A 23,518-nucleotide genomic window follows, 5' to 3' on the forward strand; every position below is an offset into this window, starting at 1 on the left:
GTCATGTATATACCGCATTCAATAAACGATGTGTGTTTCCTGCGTTATGATCTTAATCTCCAATTTAGTAAACTTATTGCAAAATAAATATAAACCGATAATACACCGATAATTTTTTTAACATGCTAAGCTTTAAGAATTGAAAAGAAATATTTTCTAGTAGTTCTAGCATTATCTGCATTACTGAAATTTCAGGTTTGCCGTCATTAGTGTTCTCCGTTTATGTGTTTTCTCTCGAGATATCTAAATTGATTGCCCAAATTCTTTATTTTCACTCGTGATCAACATGTTTTTCCCTAACATGGAAAGATAAAAGAATTGCTTTGCGTGGTGCGTGCGAATACTGATGAATTTATTAAAATACAGATGTAATATTTACATTTCACTGTGTCTACGCTCACAAAACAAATATTGCACGTCGCGATTTGAAAATATTTAACATAACAAATTATGTTACACGCGACTTAAAAAACAGACTTTTTTATTCCTTCCTAACTTTTTTCTTTACAGAATATCGATTTTACGATCGATAATATTATACTTGGTACGAATACTACTCATAATATGTACATATTAAATTGTAACCGTAACCTTTATAGTGATGATTTAGATACCGCTGAAGCCGATGTATCATCAATGATCTGTAAACCAGACAAAGATGATTATCCCTTTGCGGTACTTGAATTAAAATACCGCCCTCTTCGTCAGCATCTACATAATCTATCGTATCTTCCGTTTTCGGTGCACCGTCGTCATCCGTGGTGTGAAACTGCATTATCACGTCGAGTACGTACTCGGTATCCGAACGTGCGTCGATGGAATTCCGTCCGTCATTACTCGACGTGTCTGACAGTTCCTTCTCCGGAGATGGTAAAGCTTTATTCACGTCTGTGTCATGCTCGTCTTTATGTGGACGCTTTATGCTGACATCGGTTTGAATGTCGGAGTACTTAACCTTTTTTGTACAAGACGAATCTCCCTCTGTGTCAGAATTGATCGATTTCCTCTTCAATTCTTGATGTAGTTCGCTTTTGTCTGAGGCGTCGTCCTCGTTCGAGGTTTCGCACTTGCTAGTCGAAGACTTTGAAGTCGATCCTTCGGCACTCGCCAATGCTTTGATATTCGCGTCATCGTCATCGAGTTGAGCAGTCTTCGCCGAATTTGCATTTGTAATGTTTTTCAACATAAATCTATCGTATAACAGTGTATAACAGCCCTTCGACCATCTCTGTAATTCTATCGTCATTTTAGGTTTTGTAGTTTTCTTCCTAGGTACCAGATCCAGTGCCGTGTAGTCTTTTAATAGCTCACAGAAAGAGATAGATTTAAACATATCAAAAAACTCCTTTAACGCCACCGGCAAAGTTTGTTCATCAGCTATCTCGTAGCGACGTATGTCGGCGGGACCAACCATCTGCCACTTGATATCCTGCGATTCCAAGTCCTTTGCAATTTGCTGATACATCGGTTTCTTCAGGAAGTTTTTTAGAAATGTGTAAGACTCTTTCTCGCCTTCTTCTTGAATCTGCGCCTTTATTTTGGGTATTAGGAAATGTTCGGAGATCCACGAGTTTAGTTGTGTTTCGACAGCGCTCGGTTTTATAAAATTCTCTGGTGGTATGGATCTTGACGGTTTGTAATCTTCATTTAAAGGACCGTGAAACCAACCATTAATTGATAACCTACATTCGTCTTTGTTCACTTCGGCCACTTGATGGTAGGAATTGTTCGCAACTTCGAAGAAGACAAGAGAATTATATTCCGGAAATAATGATTTCACAACGTTTTTAGGCGAACCACGCTCGTCCGTATCAAAAAGATCTAACGCGCCTCCGTGTTCCTCCGTCCAATCTTTCGACAAATATAATACAAAAGCTATTCTTCTGTCGATCATGTTATCATCGTGACATAATAAATAGTCTGTCTCTAAATAACAAGCACTCGACATAGTGATATTTGCATTTAGCTTAATGTCTGTATTACGCTCCATCCACAACGCAAGATCTGTCTGAAAAGATTTGTACAATGTTTGGATGTGATTGCTAGGGGTGTCAGACAGATCATCACTTCGCGAAAACTGATACAAATCAAGGGATTGACGTTCATAATTAAGTTGTTTCAATTCGTTTATCAAGCTTTTCAGAAACTTTTTTTCTTTTATGAAATTTGATATTCTACAGACTCTAAAGGGTTTCGATATGACTTCAAGGTTGGTATTTTTATAATCGCTTTGAGAGTCCCAGTGCTTTTTGAATTCTTCCTGAAAACTAGGAGCAAATATGTGCTCCGAGAACAAGCCATGTTTTTGATCCGTCAAAGCCATAGTTCCCTATCTTTGTTAAGTTTAATCGATAAAAAATTTATAGTATTTATCTGCAAATGCCGATATATTTATATAAATCTATAAATTCACTCTCCTCTCTTTTCTTAACGCTAAAGCTATAACTTCTTAGATCAGAACACTGACTATACGTAAATATATAGTTATCATTATATCTTCTTAAGAGAATCCTTTAATCTTATTTTAAAGTACCAGAACTTTTTTTCTGATATGTAAACTACAATCACACATCACATTTCCTTCACGCACGCCGCTAATTTACTTAGTGAGAAATCTTAAAGTTTTTACGATTTATGATTATTTTCAACACTATACTATCCTGTTTTTGTTTTTAAATTCTTGAATCCACGTGATATCATTTGCAACCGGCGACTTAACCTTTCTTGAATGTCAATTTAACGATGCAGACTTCCGGATGAGATTTGTGTTGTGTTTTACGATTTCGGTGCAATAGCTGATGGTATCCGGATAGGCAACGCGTTGCACTTGCCGAATAAATGCGATATTTGTCGATTTATTCAATGTATTCGATTTACGTGGTTAGCCATGCTATGTATTATACGTGTATCCTGTGAACAATAATAGAAAAAAATAGTATTAAAAGAATATCACAATTGCCAAGTGCCGATTCGTATCAATAACACGATTCTACGTACCACAAAATTGTGACTCCGAATTTAGAGAAAACAGCTGATATCAGCTCTTGTCATGCATCTCAGTTCCTCCGATATCTTACTGGATATCACGCAGCAACTGGCGATCTGGCGGCGTTACGTGGTCTCAGCAATTCGTATTAACTTCGTGGAAAACATTTACCCGATCGAAAGTAGCGGGAATATAGTGTTATTGATGCTCCGCGAAAATCTCCAACTTTTCTTTATTTTTCTATTAATCATTCTTTTATTCATCGAATCAATATTATAATTTTTTTCCTTTTAGTTGTTTAAAAAAGAATTTATATTAGAGCACAATAAACGCTGTTTAAAATAATAAAATATATTTTAAATTAATTACCTTTTGCAATAGAATTGGAGATAAAATTCTATTTATAATTTTATATACGTTGTGTAATACAGGAAGCGTTTAAAAAATTACAATACTCACATATACTAAATATATATCAGTGATGTGTATTTTGTATGTTTATATTCTGATTTTTTTAATGTTTTGTATTACATAAAATTATAAATAAATTTTTATTTTGAACTTTGATGCAAATTATAAATTATCTAAAGTGGATTAAATCTAACCATGCTTAGACATAGATGTGTTTAAAACTTGCGCGGCTGCAGCTTTAGCGCTACACCGGCAGGTGACGCTAATGTTGTCGTCGCAATATGGCGGGCGCGTGTCGCGTTTGACGGGTGCCGTTGTAATCGCGTGGAGCAGGTAGTAGAGTGAAGAGAGATTTGCGGGGTACATTATCAGGATTGCTTAATTGTGCGAAGTGAGTGAGTGCGTGTGCGGCATCCGGTATCGTCGCGTGGAAACGTTCGTCGGCCATCCTGGAGACCGACATCCGTGAAACGCCCGTATATCGTGAGTAAATATTATTAATATCCCGCGTGCGTGCATGCGTACACGCACAGTATGACAAGTCTCGCTGCGGTGACGATTCCCGGTCCCTTTCCTCATCGATTTCCTTCCTGCTGTCGGTTTTCCGAATCGCTCGTTGCCTGTACGAGCGCTCGTGGGCGCTAAAGCGAGGGTGGGGTTCTTATGGAATATCGCCAGGTAAACACGCGTCCCAGGACACACGGGCCCGCAAGGAGCTTGCCAGTGTCCTCTTGTTTGTGTCGCCAGCACGTTCGAATGACCAGGATCGGTATCAATTATATTTGCACGGTCCTCGGAGAACACCTCGTCTCAGGTATTAAAATCGGTCGTACTTGTAAATTCTAGGGTTAGGATGGTCGTGCATATTCGTGATACTTCGAAAATATAAAACGTAGGAATGAAAATCAGAACGTTCTTCAAGTATCCTCATCATTTGGGGAAGCTTGCGAATTCTTCCACTTCGATTTGGCCAATGTATACCTGAATACATGTCTCGTCATTGTCCCTTTGTATCTATTGGATGGTACAGGTGTGTTTATTTCAACATGGTTATAACGGCACTCGATACGATTGGTGAATTATTTGGAGCGAGAAATGTAGAGAAATCTTATATATTTTTGCATGAATATTGAAAGCGACAAACTAGGTTGAATTAAATTTATTTAATATTCTACTTTTATAATTTGAATCATATGCATTTATTTGGAGTAACACTCGTCCGTTCCACATCGTTTATTCAAGATAACACCTTTAATATTTGATTTTCTTTCGTCGAACGCGAGTCATCGATCGATGACTCGTTGTTTCTGCACAAGAACTTGAGCGTTTGCTGCTCGTCTAAAACTGGAGTCTCGCATTAATTCAGTTTCTTAGATCTAGAAATGATCATCGACGCTCGATTCGACCTTGAGTCGTACTTTCCTCGCGTCCTACTGCGACCGCGATTATGGCGAGAACGGATCGTCGAATTTTGAAACGGCGCGACTGTATCGGCATTCTCGCGGAGGCGAACCGGCCAACAGTCTTCTTGCCCCTCGTCGAATATACGTCGTATCGGATTGCCGCTGTGATTACATTATGTTATACTAGTCGTCCGTTTTCACAGAGTCGCAGATTGTGTGACTACTATCGATTAGTAAGTGCAGTCACGTGTGCCGTCGCTGTCTTTCTTACAGTTCTAAAGCTGCAGCTGACGTTTATTTCACGCACGGTCATTCTGAAATAAAATCAATTCGATATCATTTCTAACAGTAATTTTAATTGGAATATTAATAAATTAAATAGAAATATGAATATTATATAATCGAGCAGCTTTACTTTTCCAGTTCATGAAAGATTATTTTCGAAGGTTACGTATAAATGTCAGCGTCAAAGGTTTCTTACTCCGAGCGACTTTAAAGTCACTTTCCTGAACATAAGACGATCGATACATCACTCAAAAAGAAAGAAAAAAAAGAAAGCGTATTCTTTATAGGATAGGATTGTGTGCGGCCTAATCGATGCACTTCCCGCGATGAGGTGGGTCATTATCCTTTTTTTTCTTTGCCCCTCGCCGGTAGAATGCCACCGACGATGCTGTCGCAGTGCCCGGTTTAATGATTGCACCACTTCAGTCACTAAACTGTCAGTCGTGCCATTAAAGCGTTGTTGAAGTTCGACGTCGATTAATGCTGCCGTATGCGTGTACGTGTCTATGTGCGCGTGAACCGTTACGCGCGTCTTGTGTATGAAAAAAAGAATGATATGTCGCGTCGACACACATAACTTAGCTTATTGTTGGCGATTCGTATCTCGATGATACAGATATCGTGAATTATTTCGATTCGTGGCGAAAGATGCTGCGTCTTTTCAGGAATTGAAGCATAGAATAGATTGGATTGATGGAATGATACTTTCCGATCTTTTTTGATACACCCGGTATCCTTCACTGACACCTGCTGGCAGCTAGGTCGTGAGATCACAGAGGAGTGAGAGAGTTTGATCAATGACGTACGACTTTTAATAAAGCGCTAACGGTAGTGTCCGAGGGCTCGGAGCTCGCATAAGTTGTCTGCCAGCGCGTTAAAATACGATGTACGAATTTCAGTAAACTGTGCAAAAATGCAACTACAAATTGCGTGTACAATGTTACGGTAAATTGCAATTTTTAACAAATATCTTAACGCTATAAACGAAAAATATTGTGACTGTAATTTTTCAGAGGAATTATTTATACAATTGTTTTGTCTTCTTTTTGAAAATTTTTATTCATTAATTATATGATAAAAACACAGAATATTAAATAAATAAAGGTTTAAATAGATTAGAATTATAACACTTTTTTAGATATAGTATTAATAAAATTGCGTTAAAACGATTGAAAATACTTAAAAATATAATTGCAATATTGTTTATCGGTGTTGTCGATACATTCGTTACATCATTTATTGGGTTTCATTTATTGATTTTACACGCGATTGCCGACATATATTTAGCTATGTTTTATTTCGGGGTATGTCAGAGTATATATATATGTACATCACACACACACACACACACACACAGCTGGTCATCGGCGACTACTACAATATTGAATACGTTAAAAATGTGTCGGATGTATTTCCTTCTCTCGCCATTCGACGGGCACGACGGCAACGTAGCGGTTCACCGCGGCATTCGATTCGCTTATGGCACCGTCCATCCGTCAGTAGAGTGCGACGTGCTTTCGAGTGCAGCGTGTGCGCGCTGTCAAGAGATTCCGGGTGGTCGGATATCTCGCACGCGGCGCAGTTTATACCGTCATTGTTTCGTCCGCTCGATCGTTATGAGAGTGACTCTCGACTTTGGCTGCCAGCATCGAGGTAACAGCGCTCTAAACCGATATTAATTCGAGGTGATCGCCGTTGGCGAGCAGAGGTGATCGGTGATGGCTACGAACGATAGACGTATTGCGCGTATGCGTATTTGAAGTTCCCTGAAAATGTGTGAGACTCATTCGTTCATTTGTTTATTTTTGCATTGTATTTTTTTCTTGCAATTTCTACAATTTTTCGAAGCATCCGATATTTTTATGGTTGACACCAATTTTGCGGGGAACTAATTGTTGACAAAGTAGATAATTTCGCAGCAAAAGTTGTGAATTTTCATTTTATTGCTCCAATTTGCGTAGTCTGCGATATTGCGCGTGACTCTCATGTGATGCATCGCAAGCGTAACTGCAATAAAATGCACTCGGCAATGCACTCGGTATGACACAGCTGCTGCGCCGCAACTGCAACGAGGCGATTGCCGCATAATTTCTCAGCCGCTATGTTGCATACGGTATACGAGATTAAAGCGAAACTGGAAACCAACATGCGCGCAACGGTTTGGAGCCGCGGACCTGCTTTAATGATCGCCTCAGGCTAGTTATGACAAACGCAAATCGGGAGATTTTTCGTCGGCGCATTCTATCGACTGCGCAAGCCTCTCTCTTGCAAATCGTGCCTTTTACAATCTGCAAAAAGCCGGTCTAATCACGCTTACGGGACCGTCGTTCGGATCTTTACGGTTCTGTAATCTGAATTATCGACTATTTTGACCACACTTTGAATGTGAACATTATTATATTATAGTTCCGAGATGAATTAGATTCTTTAGACGACTTGTCGAAAAAAAAGTCACCCGTTATTCCGAACATCACCTGATGTTACTCGTCTGGTCACAAGTACTGATTGGATTACGGTAGGAAATCGCAGGTGTTGACGCAGCCCTGCTGCTTGTTAGGTGGTCGAAACAATTACGAATAATTCGCACGGAGGCTCATTAAAGAGGAATTTAAGCGCGTTCGAGTGGCACCGTCTGTGAGCGCGGCTTCTATTTTTAACCTCGACATGTGCTAAATTCTACCATGCTTCTTCGATGTCGGATATTGTGTCTATTGTTGTCTCGCGCGATCGTCACACCTCGTGGCGGAAAGTCCGTTTTTATCCGAGGTATGTACCTCGTAATTACAATAGCGTCGAGTCGAAACTACCGTACGAACCCTCCTCGTGTTCTTTGTTGCGCGTTGCCCGTTTTACGCGAAACACCGTACAGTACACATACTGGTTCTGCCGTCGATCGATAAACAGAAATAAAGAACCGCACGATACCTGGTACGCTTTGTCGTTTTTCCGCGGACAGGCAACAGTTTCGAATAAAAATTTTACGCCCAAAGAATCTTTTTTTAGTGAAAATATTTTTATACGTTTATGGACATATTTCAAAAATAATTGCAATGAAGAAGTGTTACATATTTTCCACGGACGAAGTTTTGATAAAAAAAATTTCGCGTTCGAAGAATTTTTTTAATAATGTTATATTTGCAGCAAGAAATAATTGGAGAAAAAATATTTTTGTACGCTTTTTTTTCAAAAGTTATTACGACAGAAAGATATCAGATATTTTCGGGAGACAATAATTTAAAAATAATTTCACGTTCGGAGTATCTTTCCTTTTAATAATGTTATATTCGCTTGCTTGATATAGGCGAGAATAATATAATGCTTTAACTAAGGCAATATTTTTTATATCTTTATGAGATTGAAACAAAGTGAAGAAGTATACATCGAGGAAGAAATTTTGGAGAATATGTGCCGCGTTTATGGTACTTTTATCGCGCGTAACTAATCTCTGACTCCATGTGGGATGTAATGCGCTCTTAAAACCAGTCACAACACAGAGTCCGTAAGCCTGCACTTATTTATTGTGTAACGGTGGTGCCATTAACCGCGCCGAGGGTTACCCCGGTGACCCTGTTTGCGTTTATTTCCTACCAGCTCTCTCATTGTGATCGCGTCGACGTTGTGCGTCGAGGGGAGGGCAATGATATACCCGCGCCCGTCGTAGCGCAGCCGATTTTATATGCGTCCGTCGGGCTAATATCTGGAACGTAACAGGTTCTTTTATGGCAGCCCCTACCCTTTATCGCGGTCCGCCTCCTCGTATAATTTATCGTGTTTGCGTGGGCGATGCGCGCTGCGAGACGTACAGGCAACCTGCATCCCGCGACGCGCTTTCCCTTTTTCGGAAATCCGGTTCCCTCCGCTCTCCTTCCCTCTCCAGAAACAGATTATGAAGGGAAAACACGTAGACGTGTATCCGCACTGGGACAGCCCCCTTTTGTCCTTCTCCCTCGAATGTTTACCGCGCGAGACGGAAACAAACGTCGACGTTCCTTTCCATCGCGAATGTTCGCTTCGCACGACAAATTATTCGAAAATATTGAACGTACAAACATGGAGCGTTTTGCACGCTAAATTATCTCGCAGCGATGTTAAATATTTAGATTATTATATATGTAATTATATTTCACATTTATAATTAGAACACTAATATGAAATATGAAAATTCGCATGCCACACGAAGAAAATATCTGGCAATTCTATGTTAACGTATCGTTCTATGCAACACATCTTGCATTTTTATTCACGAACAACTCTAATGTCACCACATTTCGATAGAATAACACTAATACGCATATTGCACACGTACGTAGCACAGCGTTCTATAGAATGACACAGATGCACGCATTCTCATGCACTCATCCATTCCTATTTCATACATCCGTAACAAAACTTTGATCCACTTCGAGCGAGGATATAGAGCGTAACAGTGCGCTTAAATGCGCCACGCACGAGATTGTGACATTTTATTGCACGCGCATCGGAATCAATCGCCGCTGCGGAGAAAAAAGTTTCCGCGGGAATCGCGAGAAACAGCCCGATGAGTTCACTTCGCCTTCTAGCTATAACCGTTCTCCTCATTTGCTTTCCATAAACGCAAGTCGCGAATAAAGTGCGGGCGTATCGCCGCGATTGTTCGTTCCTTTCTCAGCGAAGCGTTTGCACGACGAATTCCAGCTCTCCGCGAAGCTTTCGACATCGCGAATAATTGCTGAAGCTCATTGTGAGTCAACGACGTTGGAATGTTTTTCGTCAGCGTCAGCTCTTTGCTCATTCACGCTCAATTTAGTCTCATTTTTATTCATGCGCTCGTATGAATAAAAAGTCAAGCGCGCGTTTAACGTATAAATAAAATTGTTAATTTTTGCGCGCGTTAATTTTCAACCGATTATTAAAGCTATTTTGGAAATTTAATTAAGAGTGGCTCATAAAAAATGCAACCTTGACACGATTTGCTCGCGCAAATACGTCGAAACCGGAAAGACAGCGTGACCCGTGTTTAAATACTTGACACAATCAACGCGATGGCTTTCGTTTAAAATACAGAAGCCGAAGTGATTCTTTATTGTCTCGTTAGTAGCAGTCGGGTAAACCCACGCTCAATTTAGCAAGCAGGCCTGGAGACTCGTTAAAAAAATTCTGATTGCCTCAGTGCCGAATTGTGTTAAAAATCTGGCGCGCATGAAGCGTGAAGTAGCTTCTCATGCGAGATATATATTCTTTTACAGTTGTAAAAAATCATTTGCACACGTAAACGGTCATTAGCGTCGTGCGTTATCCGTTGGGACAATCCCTTTAATTAAAGCCACATGGGAGATTAATGACGCGCAGTTGAAGTGGGCTAACGTGTAAACGTGACTTATGACGCGTCATCGTACGTCAGAGATTTCGACCCTAATAACTTCCCGAGTGAGGCGGGGCTCTTAAAAATGATTGGATTCTTCAATGTGGACTTCGATCGAGGTCTTTCCTTTCTTCATCATCCGGTATGCAAGCCTTACGTTGCGTCGTACGAGCTCGTACCTCTTACTTCCTGTGACGACAATGTTGATGATATCGCGACGAATGTTTTTATGGCGAGTAGATAATTACGCGGTCCTCCTTGGCATTTACGATACTGCAATTACTTGCAGTAATGCATTAATTTTTCGAGTGATTAATCACGAATCACGATTTGCGTCGTAAAATTGTTACATGAAAATTATGCAAATGATTGCTTTCATATCTTTTGATTAATTTGTAGAATTTTTTTTAAGGAATTTGTCTTGAATGTATTGATAAGCAATTGGCATAAAATTGTTACGTTAACAAAGTTATCGCTTTAATATCTCTTATTGGAATCTAAATAATTTATCTAATTGCAATTAAAAAACATTTCTAATTATTATTGCAATTGATACAAAATTATGATTATAAATTTTAAATTAATTGATTACTGCAAATTTACTGTTAAAACACATTATCACTTTTTACACGTCATTCCCAGTCTAATAGCGCGTCGGCCGGAAAAGCCATTAGCATAGCTACTTCCGCGGTGCCATTATTATGCCGTCAAACTAAAGATATAGCGCTACATTGACATTGCAACGCCAGAATTACAATTTGCGTCATGCATTCAGTGAATCATTGTTGCTCTTTTTTTTAGCGCCAGAATTCCTAGTTGGCGTGCTTAGCCCTTCTCAAACTCCTAAAATACGCAGCGTTGTACGAACGCGGCGAAGATTAGCGGTTAATTGTAAAAGAGAATAATCTGAGAGAGAAGATGGAAAAGCTTACCGAAAGGGAGGCGCCTGATTTAGCTGACACAATTTTTCTTAGACGTTCGTCGCGACGCCCGTTTCCCCTTCGTCCTTCTTCCCTGCGTTTCTCTTTCGGCCTGTCGCGCAAGGAGGGGCGACAGTGAGAGTATAGTTCAAATGTCACTCTGCTTTATTTTCGTTTATATATAGACGCGGGAGAGTTCACCCGGTGTCACTTACCCCTGAATACCAGCGACGCTCGTCCGATGATTTTCAGAAAGCGAGGAGAAATTCCCCTTCGATGGGAAATCGCAAGGCAAACAGAATTTTCGCTCAAGAGCGAATCTTGTACGAAACATGTTGAATAGAAACGCAAAAACTTTCGATTTTATGATCGATAAATATAATTGAAAGTAATGTGACACACGGTGCCGATTGCTGTCGTCGATCCCGAAATTTTACCGTTTGTCATTTTTATAAAATTTTTTCGCGTTTGCGAATATTTTCTCCGTTGCATGCTGAACGGGCGCAAACCGGAAAACGATTTCACCGGTATTTGAACCGTCTAGCTGCGACAGTGACTCTCTATTTTGGGCTGGTCTCTCCCCACGATTTACCGTTCATTTCGTAACTTAATATATCTCGCGAGCTCTCAACCGCGACGTTCGGATAGGATTTCCATATGTGTTCGATTTGAGTGACAATAAATATGCATTCGGTTGATATGCGTGCTGAATTTGAGATTTAACTTTGAAGTCCACAATTTAATATAATAACAACAGTATAATTCATTACTTTAATTTGACGTATATTTTCTCAAGGATTGCAATTTTACTTGGCTTGTGATTGCCGTGAATTAAGCTTTCAACTTATATTTTACTCCGCTTTGCGCGAAGCGAGTCCATTCAGAAGTAAATATTTCTCTCGTCTAAGTGCGGGAAATCTTGTGTCAATGTACTCGCTGACGAGACGAGAAATCATGAGAACAAACGGCATTTTACATTCAGGTCACGCGCGACGGACGCAAAAGAGCTTCGTAGCGCACGCTGCTTTCGATCGCGGCATATGTAGAGGTTGTCGATTAATTAGCCTCGTCCACAAGATTGACGTTTACATCGCTCATTGATGATGCTTTGATTGCTAACAAGCTAATCTTCTGCGGATTCTTATTAATATGTAATTATTCGTTCACATCAATGGCAGATATTAATGGTGTCTTTCCGACGAAGAGAGAGACAAGTAAGAGACTAGAAGGGGCGATTCATGCCTTGCAAGAACAGGTGCATTTGAGAGACGGACACGTTGTTATACACGATATTTACATTAGTCAGCCTTCATTCGAAGAACACACGTACAATACGCGCGCGAGCGCGCGCGTGTGTGCGTGCGAATATATATATATATGCACACACGCCGTTCTTCGTACGACTCGATATTAAAAAGGGAAGCAATCTGCACACAGCGCGCATATCTCACTCCGCGAGTTATATTCGTTCGTTCAATCGCGCAATATAGCACAGATCGTATTTCACACAGCGGTATAGATCTCGTTAAGTATCGAATCGCAGATAGCCTATCGAGTCTGATGCATGAGCTATCAACTGGTTTTCTTCGCAAGATAAGGTCAGATACATAGTCGTTGTACTTTTATCGCAAATTTGATTGAAATTTTCTCGGTATACGCTGCTCACTGTCGAGACTTCAAGCGAGAACCTGCATTTTAACTTTGGCAATACGTCGATTTATTCAGAATTAGATTTCTTTAATTCTGAACAATTGCAAATTTTTCTCGAATAAATTCTTATGTAAATCTATGAATAATTAAATGATAATTTATTTTTATAAACTTTGTATATTTAGAACGCTGGGATTGCAAATGTATTTCGCATTCCATCTGCAATTCGTATTGGATTCTTGCATTATTAGTTTCGTAGGAAACTTTTGTATACATTTATGAATAATTAAATAGTTTAGTTTTACAAATGTGATTTGTAGATTTACAAAGTTGGAATTTTGAATTGTTATTTTACGTGTGCAATTTTTCATCAAATTCACACGCGTCAGTTTTCGGAGTCGGCACCGAGCGGTATATTGCCTTTGAATTCGTAGTTGCGCTCTCTGCATTCCCAGACGGCAGCTCTTTCACGCCAGTCATACATTCAGCCAGACTTTATTTCCGTACTCGCCGTATATTTTTTTCGCGAATTTTGCAAACTGTCGCGAATTTCTCGCTAACTGCATTTTATGTAAATTATCACGGGGCACCGTAATTGACAAATTTATCACTACTATCTCCACTGTGTCGGTGATTTTATCGAGTTGGCGATTCGCTGACGTAGCTAAAAATTGATGGACGTAGTACCTGACATTTTCGTGACTTCTAATCAACCATAAATCATCATACACGAAATCACGATTGCGAAATTTTTTGTCCTCATCGGGAGCGCGCCCGCGCTCTTCGTGACCAAAGATCGTTTGGCCAGCGTCGTGACGCGCCGTGTAGCGAAAGAAAAAGAATCGGCTGAAGAATCCCTCGCCACAGGTTGAGGAGTCCTCGTTCGATAGCATAGAACTTTGAAATCTGCCGAAACCTGCATTTCGGGTTTATGCTCTCTCCGGGAGGACATAAATCTCCGACCGGAGGGGAGGAGGGGGGGGGGGGTTCGATGAAATTCTCTTTCTCTCTCTCTCTCTCTCAGCACAATCTTCGTGATCAAGCACCGTTTGTTTGCGGCGATCTCGCAACGAAGGAATCTGTGAAATTACGCGGCGGCCTCCCGCAAACGAGATCCAGATTCAACCACTTTGGATCGTTAATGTTCGTGAACCTAGCATATCATTTTCCAGCAGATCAAAAATAAAAGAGAGTTCTTGTCGCATGCAGTCGAGTTCTATAGTTCCTGATAGTTTTTAATGATAGTTCTGGTGATTTTATAAAAAAAAACACCGATCGAAAAAAATGATCTGCTACGGAAAGTTAGCAGATAAAAAATAGAGGACACTGAACATATATGTGATATGCTGGCCGTATATTGATAGTTCTGTTGATAATTAAAGAGTTTTTGTGTAGTTCTGAGCCAGTACATTGCTTTTCCAAAGAGTTCTGACGACTAAAATAATTAGAAAATTTTTTAACAATTATTTTACCCGAAAAACATGCATTTTTGTACATATATGTGATATGCTGGCCGCATATTGATAGTTCTGCTAAAAATTAGACAGTTCTCTTCTAGTTCTGGGCGAGTACATTGCTTTTCCAAAGAGTTCTGAATTGTTTAAAAAATTTTCTAATTATTTTAGTCGTCAGAACTTTTTGGAAAAGCAATGTACTCGCCCAGAACTAGAAGAGAACTGTCTAATTTTTAGCAGAACTATCAATATGCGGCCAGCATATCACACATATGCTCAAAAATGCGTGTTTTTCGGGTAAATTAATTGTTTAAAAAATTTTCTAATTATTTTAGTCGTCAGAACTCTTTGGAAAAGCAATGTACTTGCCCAGAACTACACGAAAACTCTTTAATTATCAACAGAACTATCAATATACGGCCAGCATATCACATATATGTTCAGTGTCCTCTATTTTTTATCTGCTAACTTTCCGTAGCAGATCATTTTTTTCGATCGGTGTTTTTTTTTATAAAATCACCAGAACTATCATTAAAAACTATCAGGAACTATAGAACTCGACTGCATGCGACAAGAATTCTCTTTTATTTTTGATCTGCTAGAAAATGATCTGCTACGGGAAGTTAGCAGATAAAAAATAGAGGACACTGAACATATATGTGATATGCTGGCCGTATATTGATAGTTCTGTTGATAATTAAAGAGTTTTCGTGTAGTTCTGGGCAAGTACATTGCTTTTCCAAAGAGTTCTGACGACTAAAATAATTAGAAAATTTTTTAAACAATTAATTTACCCGAAAAACACGCATTTTTGAGCATATGTGTGATATGCTGGCCGCATATTGATAGTTCTGCTAAAAATTAGACAGTTCTCTTCTAGTTCTGGGCGAGTACATTGCTTTTCCAAAAAGTTCTGACGACTAAAATAATTAGAAAATTTTTTAAACAATTCAGAACTCTTTGGAAAAGCAATGTACTCGCCCAGAACTAGAAGAGAACTGTCTAATTTTTAGCAGAACTATCAATATACGGCCAGCATATCACATATATGTTCAGTGTCCTCTATTTTTTATCTGCTAACTTTCCGTAGCAGATCATTTTTTTCGATCGGTGTTTTTTTTTATAAAATCACCAGAACTATCATTAAAAACTATCAGGAACTATAGAACTTGACTGCATGCGACAAGAACTCTCTTTTATTTTTGATCTGCTAGAAAATGATCTGCTACGGGAAGTTAGCAGATCATTTTTTCGATTGGTGTTTTTTTGGATAAAATCACCAGAACTATTACTAAAAACTATAAGGAACTATAGAACTCGACTGCATGCGACAAGAACTCTCTTTTATTTTTGATCTGCTGGAAAATGATATGCTAGGTTCACGAACATGGATCGTTAGCGCAAGAACTGTTGACATCCTAAGACGCTCAGTGTCGGTGTAAACGAACCGGGCACCCCGCGGCGACACACCGAACCCTTTGCCCGTGCTCGACAACATTTCGGATTGCTTGTCGGTTTCAATTACCGAGCCCGTAAATCTCGCCGGGAGCGTCCTGCATCCAAAATAGAATAATGATGGGGAAACCCTTGTACGGATTATTCGGCTTTCCGGAAGACGACGCCTGCGGACGTTTGTTGTTTCCCGTAACAGCGATATTTCAGGAGAGGAGACGAAATGTATACCCGCCGTATTGCTCGTGTCAGACGGAGTTTCCCCTCCCCCTCACCCAGAATTTATTCAATCCTTTCGTCGTGACGCGAACTAGTTTTCGAACGGTTTAAGAACAGCTGTGTGAATAAAATTTTCTTCCGAGGATTTATCATAAATTCTAATTTCTTCCACGCAGATTCGAAGTCGGACTTGTTGACTGCAACGTGGACGGAGAACCTTTCTTCGAGTTTTAAAGTTTACAATCCGCCGTAAATTTCAATTTTTATCGCGGACTTTGTTTGCGCGCAGCTTGAAAACTTTTTGCGGTGGATCTTCACGTTTCTTTTGGAAATTCTCTTTATGCTGAAGGCAGATGAGTTACGCCCAATTACTAACGAAGTGCAATAACTTTTAAAAACGGTAATACGTATTTTGTGACGGTAACGAGTCGAGTTCGGAGTCAGGCGTCATGCAACCCTGCGCAGGAACAGAAACTATTACGCAGGCCATAAAAGCGTTTACGAATTAACGGTCCGTAAAAGACCACGATGACAGAAACCAAAAGGGGTTATTAGCCCTCGAGAGCGTCTTATACGACACTTATTCGCTCGTCTGCACATGAAATCAAGGAGGCTGCTGCTCTTTCTCTCGGATGCGCGTCATTTACGGAAAAATTGAATCAGAAAATCACTTGACCTACTCATTTATCCAACCTTAATAAATTCTTAAGTATTTTTATCGTGCATATAATACCGCGCAATTTTAACGAAAGGAGAAACTTTCACCTTCGATCATTTCTGACTCAACATTGAATGGTTGAAAATTCGAACGGTAATTTATTTTGTTTAGCGTTTAAATGTCCTTAGAGAAGCAATAAAGACGCGTTAAATATTTTTATGGCGAATAAAAATCCAATTCTATTAAAATCAAGGGAATGACAGTTTCTCAAGATGTCTCGTGGATTACACAAATACGATCCTTTGAGTTGTGCCTGTCTTCGAGGAGCGCGTGCCGGGCACGTGTATACGTTCTGACTTCCCGCTCGCGGTCCCCTTTAAATTCGTGCGCCCTTCCACATTCGTTCACGCGTTAATGCCCGCGCAGGGAGAGAGAGAGAGAGACAGAGTGGCAGGAGAAGAAGAGCCAGCGCCGCGGGGTGATGAGAGGAAGCGGCACCGTGTGCCATCGTGGTTTTTTGAGTGTTCCAAAAATACCCTCGTCTCGGGGAAAGATAAAGAGACCGGCTGGAACGGCGGGAGATTCGGAGGGATTGGGTGAAAGAGAGAAAGAGAGAGAGAAAGAGAGAGCGAAGCAGAGATAGAGAGAAAAGGAGGATACATCAAGAGAGAGAGTCGCGGTAAAGAGAGGCCAGACTGAGAATACCAGTCCTCGTCAACTAGTCATCCTAGAAACGTGCTCGCGAGTGCCGCGGTGACGCGACAAAGGGCGACGTGAAAAAAAGAGAGAAATCGCGATCGCTGCTGCGATATCTGCCTTCTCGATCGCGACTGGAATAAATAAATCGGCATCGATCTGAAACGCGAAGCTGCGCCGCGGATACGTTATTTCCCTCCGCTCGTGAGAGCAACCGAGATGAAGCGTGACGCGCCTGTTAATGCATATTAACATTAGTCGAGAAATATTGGTAATAATTGAAGGAGGTATTTTAATCTTTAATTAATAAAGAGAAAAAGTATTATACGTAGAAAATATCACACGCACGAACAATAACGCTTGGAATCACGTTTTAACGACGCGTTTGATCGCCGTTTCGAAATACAAGCAGGAGCAATGCGCGTGCAATATCATCCCCTTTGATCATTCGCAGATCATCTTGCGATCGATATATCGGCACGCGGCGATCACACGTCGCCGACACGTATCAGGCGCAATCCGAAGTGACGCGTTCGTGGCTAAGGATGCCTCTAAAAATTGAGAGCGGTACTTACACGGTGAATCCGGTAGCAAAAAAGAATGTCTCCAAGTTCCTCCTCTGGAAACATTGGCGGCGAAGGTAGGAGACGTTTGCAAAGGGTTGACAATTTTCGGAATTCTAATAGCGAGCCCCCGAGATTTGACGTTGATATTGTGTGCGTTATAATTTTTGAATGCATGATTCTTCTTCATCGTAAAAGATAATAACATGATATCTCATTATATGCGGATGATTATTTCCAGCTTTGAGCGACGGTTAAAACTTGTCGACAGACTTGCTAATATGAAAAATGAAATATCGTCATTGAAAGAAAAAAATTTTTAATTTTAAACTTTCTTCTCTTTCGACGACGATACTTTATTCCTGTTGGTAATTTTGTCGGCAACTTTGTTGGTTATAAATTAATCGACGCTGAAAATAGTCATCCTGTATGTTTATCCGAAAGTGGACAATTATTAATACATAACTAACATGCGATGCGTATGGCGTTAACAATTGATTAATCGACGGCACATTAACGCCCTATTAATATACGTTACAAGTGTGTCTTAAATGCTTCACGGTGAGCGATTAGAACGTGACTGGGTCCCTTCGAGATTCATTAGCGGCATAATGGCAACGCATCCGCGTTGTGCATCCGAGCGTCGTAACTCCGATATGCGAGAATGAATCCAGGATCCGAAACGAGCGAAATTAATAAATATCGAGGAGCGGATCCTGCGCTGGAAGCGCGGTCAGCATCATCGTTCCTTACGGGAACGTCGAGATCCAGAAGAAATGATTATATTTCGCGTACAATAACACTTTGACATTTTCCAACGCGGTCGATTATACCCCTCGGTCCGCACGTGCGTCCGTGCATATACACACTAATCATCATCATCGACATCGTCATCGGCGATCGTGCATGATTCGTTTACCTTGCACACCTTAGTTTGCTTGGCCGCACGCCTGCCCACCTCGCGATGCACCTTAACCGTTAACTCGCAATTATGTCAGCGTCGATTTCCGCATCGCAAACAACATTGTACAACACCGGACAATCTACCTACTCGCACGACTCGTTTCTCCAATCCGTTACAAGCGCCATGCAGATTACACACTACATGCACGAATGCAACCGGAGACCGGTGCATTTTTCTTTCGGCCGCGGAGCTGCGTCGAAAGCGCCAGAAATTTGTCACGATGCGGCATTCATAATTTCTGAGAGTTCTTCGATATTAATCTGAAATGCTTGAATCGATGTACTTTGAACGAAAAAAATTTTCAAGCATTTTTTTATTGGAAACATATTTATCGTTCGCTTCAAGTATATTTAGAACGAAAAAGAATCGAAATAACGGTTTGAAAAACGAGTTGCTGCATCTTATACTTGTACGACTTCTGTATACTTCTTCGAAAGAACTCCTCCTGTTTCTGTGTACATGACACTTACATTTCCGTCGCGATTACATGTGCGATTAAACGTTGCGACAATCGTTAATGGACGATGCGTTTTTCTATGCAATCAAAAAGCTGTCGCGCGAGTTTAGTCGCTGATGTGAGAGCAACTTCACTGCATGCAGTTTGACCGCACTCGTCCGATGCACCCGCTTGCGCTGACCCGTGATTGTACGCAAGGTTTTTTCTCTTTAGCTACACTTTCTTGCAATCTTTTATTTCCTTCAATGTGTAAACACATGTCTGTTTTTATTTTAAAGAGCAAAGAGAAGTGCAGCTAAAATAAAACCTGTAATTAATACTTTAATGCGACTCGCGGCAAATAACGGACGTCTTTCGCAAGATTAACGTGTGCAAATAACATCGGCGCCAATTTGTCTTAATTCGCGCGCCGGAATTATTTGCACGAGTCTCTCGCCAACGAGGATTAGCGATGAATCAATTATCGGAAGCTGGTGCCACTCTGCGATCAATTTCCGAGATTCGGATTACTCCGCTTTTCTAAATGTTTCTTTATCGATGAAATAATGGTTATTCAATTTCGCCGTGTAACAGCACTATTGTTTTCGTAAATGTTTACTGTTAAACAAGTGATAACGATTACATGTCGAGGTAGGAGGAAATTAATGATATGCGGACGCTTCGCATGCAATGCGAGTTACAATGCGAGAAATAAAAATATGGCATTTGCGCGTGTTTCGTGACTCACGGCAATAAAAAAACCGCCGGCTTATTCATTGTCTTGATTATGCAGAAAAATACGAAAGTCACGGTGAAATTAATGAAATTGCCTGCGCATAACGTATAATATTTGCCTTCGTTAAGTCATTGAATCTGATCGTTATTGCGCCGCAACTTTCCATTCGGTTTTCTCCGGTGCAAAGACGCTAAAAGCCCCGAGCTTTTGCCAGTCAGTTATGCGCTACGTCGAAATCGTCATGTTACTCTCGTTACATCGATAATGCAAATATCTAGGTCGTTATAATGCCGCGTTGTAAAATTTAATGTGTACAAAAAAATTCCGCGAGAGCCTCGTTTGATACTGATTTCTCGCGCGTAGCCGAGTAACACTAAAGTGTAAAATCTATTTTTGCTATCTTTGAGATTCCCGCGTCAACGGAAAGTCGCCGCGACTCTCCCGGCGGGGTCTAGATGTAATATTATACATGCAGAATACGCTGGTCCGTCGAGAAACCGGTGTTCTATCGAACTTATCGGAGTGGCACCAGCTCCCGCGTGTGTTCTCGAGCTCCTCCGGTGAGATACCTGACGAAAAAAGCAATTAGGCCCGCTTATCAGTCTCCATTACATTGCATGAGTGCCACTTGCAAAAAAAGCAGTCGTAACGGTTACTGATAAATGATAATCTGTGCCGCTTTCTCATGCTTCGAGACAACGTGACATTCGCGAAGGAGAAATGCGGCTTGTTTCGCTGGGATCGGTAAAATTTTTATGAAAACGCTTCGTTATTAATCGAGGCCACTTTTTTGAACTTTAACTTTGTTACATTTACAAAATTTTCTTCAAGTTTAAATAATCTGTTTGATTATCCGAATTAAGTCGAAAAATATTCGACCGGCATACTTAAATTTTTTGAAGAATTGTCATGCAAAGTCGTCATGCAGGGTGTTCGATAAACAGGCGCACTTGGTAAACAAAGCGATATTAAAAAAATATTTTTTTCTTAAATCAAATTTAAGTAATGGTTAATTCTTGAAGCCATGTGAATATTAAATAATTTTGATAATGCGTATTGCAAATCAAAATACTTTTCCATCTAACATTAATATTTTACATTAATTAATTAAGGCCCATCTAATATTAATTTAAAAAAAAAACATTTTGTTATCTAACCATTTTTTTCGAGATTTTTAACTTTTACTTTAATTACAACTGACAAACCACTTTTATCAAGAGCTAATTTTTCAAGTGTTCGTTCAAGAATGTTACCAATGCGCTTAGAGATCGCGCACCATTGTGTCGTATTAAGAAATGTATGCATACAAATGTCGTAATCACACCGCGAGCTCGAGAACGCCCTGACACACGCGTGACAGAATACGGGATGAGAACCGGACTTGTGCAGTGTGCACGAGGACCGCGTGGACGAGGATCGGCGAGCGAGCGGGCAGCCGCGCGGGGGCGGCGAGGTGGCGGGCCTGGACGACGTCGACGACTCCTGCGTCGCGACGGTGACGTCGTCGGTACCCGGAGCCGGCGGCATCCGCTCGCATCGACGTACCAGACCGCTTTCTCTGGCCGTGCAGCCCTTAAACTATCATCGCTTGGACCCGGACACCAAGCCGACGATCGGCGCCAGGCGCCATCCCAACATGACCAGTCAGGAGAGCATCGGCAGCTGCAGCCTGGACGTCGACCGCTCCGCGTCCGACCGATCAGGTTGGCTATTGAGAAACATCACCCCCTGAGCGCGAGACACTAACAAAAATCCAATTACTGGATGAGAACATTGAGCGTTATTTATCGAGAAGAATCCTAAATTATTCTTATTAACTTAAAATTATCACTTATATTATTATAAAATTACAAATTATTATTTGTAATCTTGAACTTTTGTTGAAAGAAATATTCAGGAAAATCCATAAACATTTTAATATGCAAAAATTTAACAATGTACAAATATGATTAATTAAAGCTTCGAAGAATCAGAACGTGGAAATTCCAGAATTGATACGGATTAGATGGAGTATAAACGGTTCATTATTCATAACTAGGAAAAACGTGGTGATTCTTTGATTCTTGAAACGGGAAGATTCTTTGTTGCTATAACAGAAAACATTGCCGGAGGGATCGTTTCTTACAGAGAATTTTCTGCGAGAGCCCGATCGGAAGAATGATTAGACGCGTCGCTCAAGTGAGGAAATCATTCCGCAGAAAAAAGGCGGAGTGCGTCTGAGAGAACGTGGAATTATCTCTTAAAATTGATCTCTTTCAATTATCCCGAAGCTCTTAATTGGAGCTGAAAACCGTATAATAAACGTTTAAAAATGCTGACATTTAATTAATAAAATATTATTTTATATACACTCACCCGAAAAAAAAGCGGTACACTGAAAATGTGGGAAAAATTCATCAAATTTCAACTGACGATAACTTCGTAAATAATAAAGATAGAAAGTTCTATAAAATATGGAAATGAAGCTAAAAATCTCTACTTTAAGAATCAATTTATTTCAATGTTGCAAAATAAATTTATTGAAAATGGCGGATGACAAAGCGCGAGCATGCAAAATTGAAAAATAATGGTTCGAGTTTGCGACGGTGCACGGTATAAACAAAAAATTGTAGCTTATTGGGATCAAAAGCGTACGAAAGTACAGAGTCTCCTCTTTAAAATGCTTTTTTATGCATCTCGATACGATGATTTTTCGCCGAGAGATTCGCATTTGAAGAAAAAGGCAGATTCTTACTTCTAGGCCTCTCACTTACAGTACAGTCTGCAAATCGTTCTCCAACGCGACGGTATACTCGTTCTCGTCCGTCTGAAGAATACAGACAAAAACGAGATTCGTCGCTAAAAAGAACGGTACTCCATTCTGCATATGTCCAGCCTGCATGCTCGACAGCAAAATTGAGTCGAGTTACGCGATGGCGACGCATAAGCGAAGGTACATTTGCTGGCCTGCGCGGAAAAAGACCGTGTTCCGCTAATCTGTTTCGAATAGTGTCAACGGATACATTACATTCGCGGACATCTCTTAAATTGTTTCGAATTTGAACAGCCGTTCGATGTCTGTCTCTTAATGAATTTAAAACAATAAATCGGTCATCGTTTTCATTCGTACAACGAGGACGTCCCGAACCAGGTCTTCTTTGGACAGAATTAGTCTCCAAGTACCTAGCATAAGCACGTTGCACGGTTGACACTGATAAATCAAGTGCCTCAGCAACGTACCTTCGACTTCTCCCATCTTCAATTAACGCTACAACTTAAACAGCTTTTTCAGGACTTATCGTCGCCATAATTGACCAATAATTTCAATGCGAAAAGATTAATTATTGTTTACTTTGACGAAGTCG

At 40.4% G+C, this 23,518-nt stretch overlaps 2 protein-coding genes across 6 annotated transcripts in view; one reads left to right on the forward strand and one right to left on the reverse strand.

Annotated features, from left to right (window-relative positions):
* The window catches only part of LOC105667666 (uncharacterized), a 37,880-nt gene that overhangs the window by 7,627 nt on the left and 6,735 nt on the right, over positions 1–23,518 (forward strand). For 4 of the 5 annotated variants that reach the window (XM_067355432.1, XM_067355429.1, XM_067355440.1 and 1 more), the window contains one exon: positions 21,564–21,877. In XM_067355432.1, coding sequence (XP_067211533.1) covers positions 21,564–21,877 — 314 coding nt within the window. Of the gene's footprint in view, positions 1–6,315; positions 6,739–21,563; positions 21,878–23,518 lie in introns of those variants that run through there. The other variant, XM_012359609.2, reaches the window with a different exon arrangement.
* sud1 (Prolyl 3-hydroxylase sud1) lies at positions 329–3,162 on the reverse strand. The gene is made up of 2 exons (XM_012359615.2): positions 2,998–3,162; positions 329–2,910 (listed from the first exon to the last, which is right to left on the reverse strand). The coding sequence occupies exon 2, from the start codon at positions 2,321–2,323 to the stop codon at positions 554–556; it is 1,770 nt and encodes a 589-aa protein (XP_012215038.1). The 5' UTR covers positions 2,324–2,910; positions 2,998–3,162; the 3' UTR covers positions 329–553.

Source organism: Linepithema humile, chromosome 1 (assembly GCF_040581485.1).
Source record: "Linepithema humile isolate Giens D197 chromosome 1, Lhum_UNIL_v1.0, whole genome shotgun sequence".
NCBI classification, from domain to species: Eukaryota; Metazoa; Arthropoda; class Insecta; order Hymenoptera; family Formicidae; genus Linepithema; species Linepithema humile.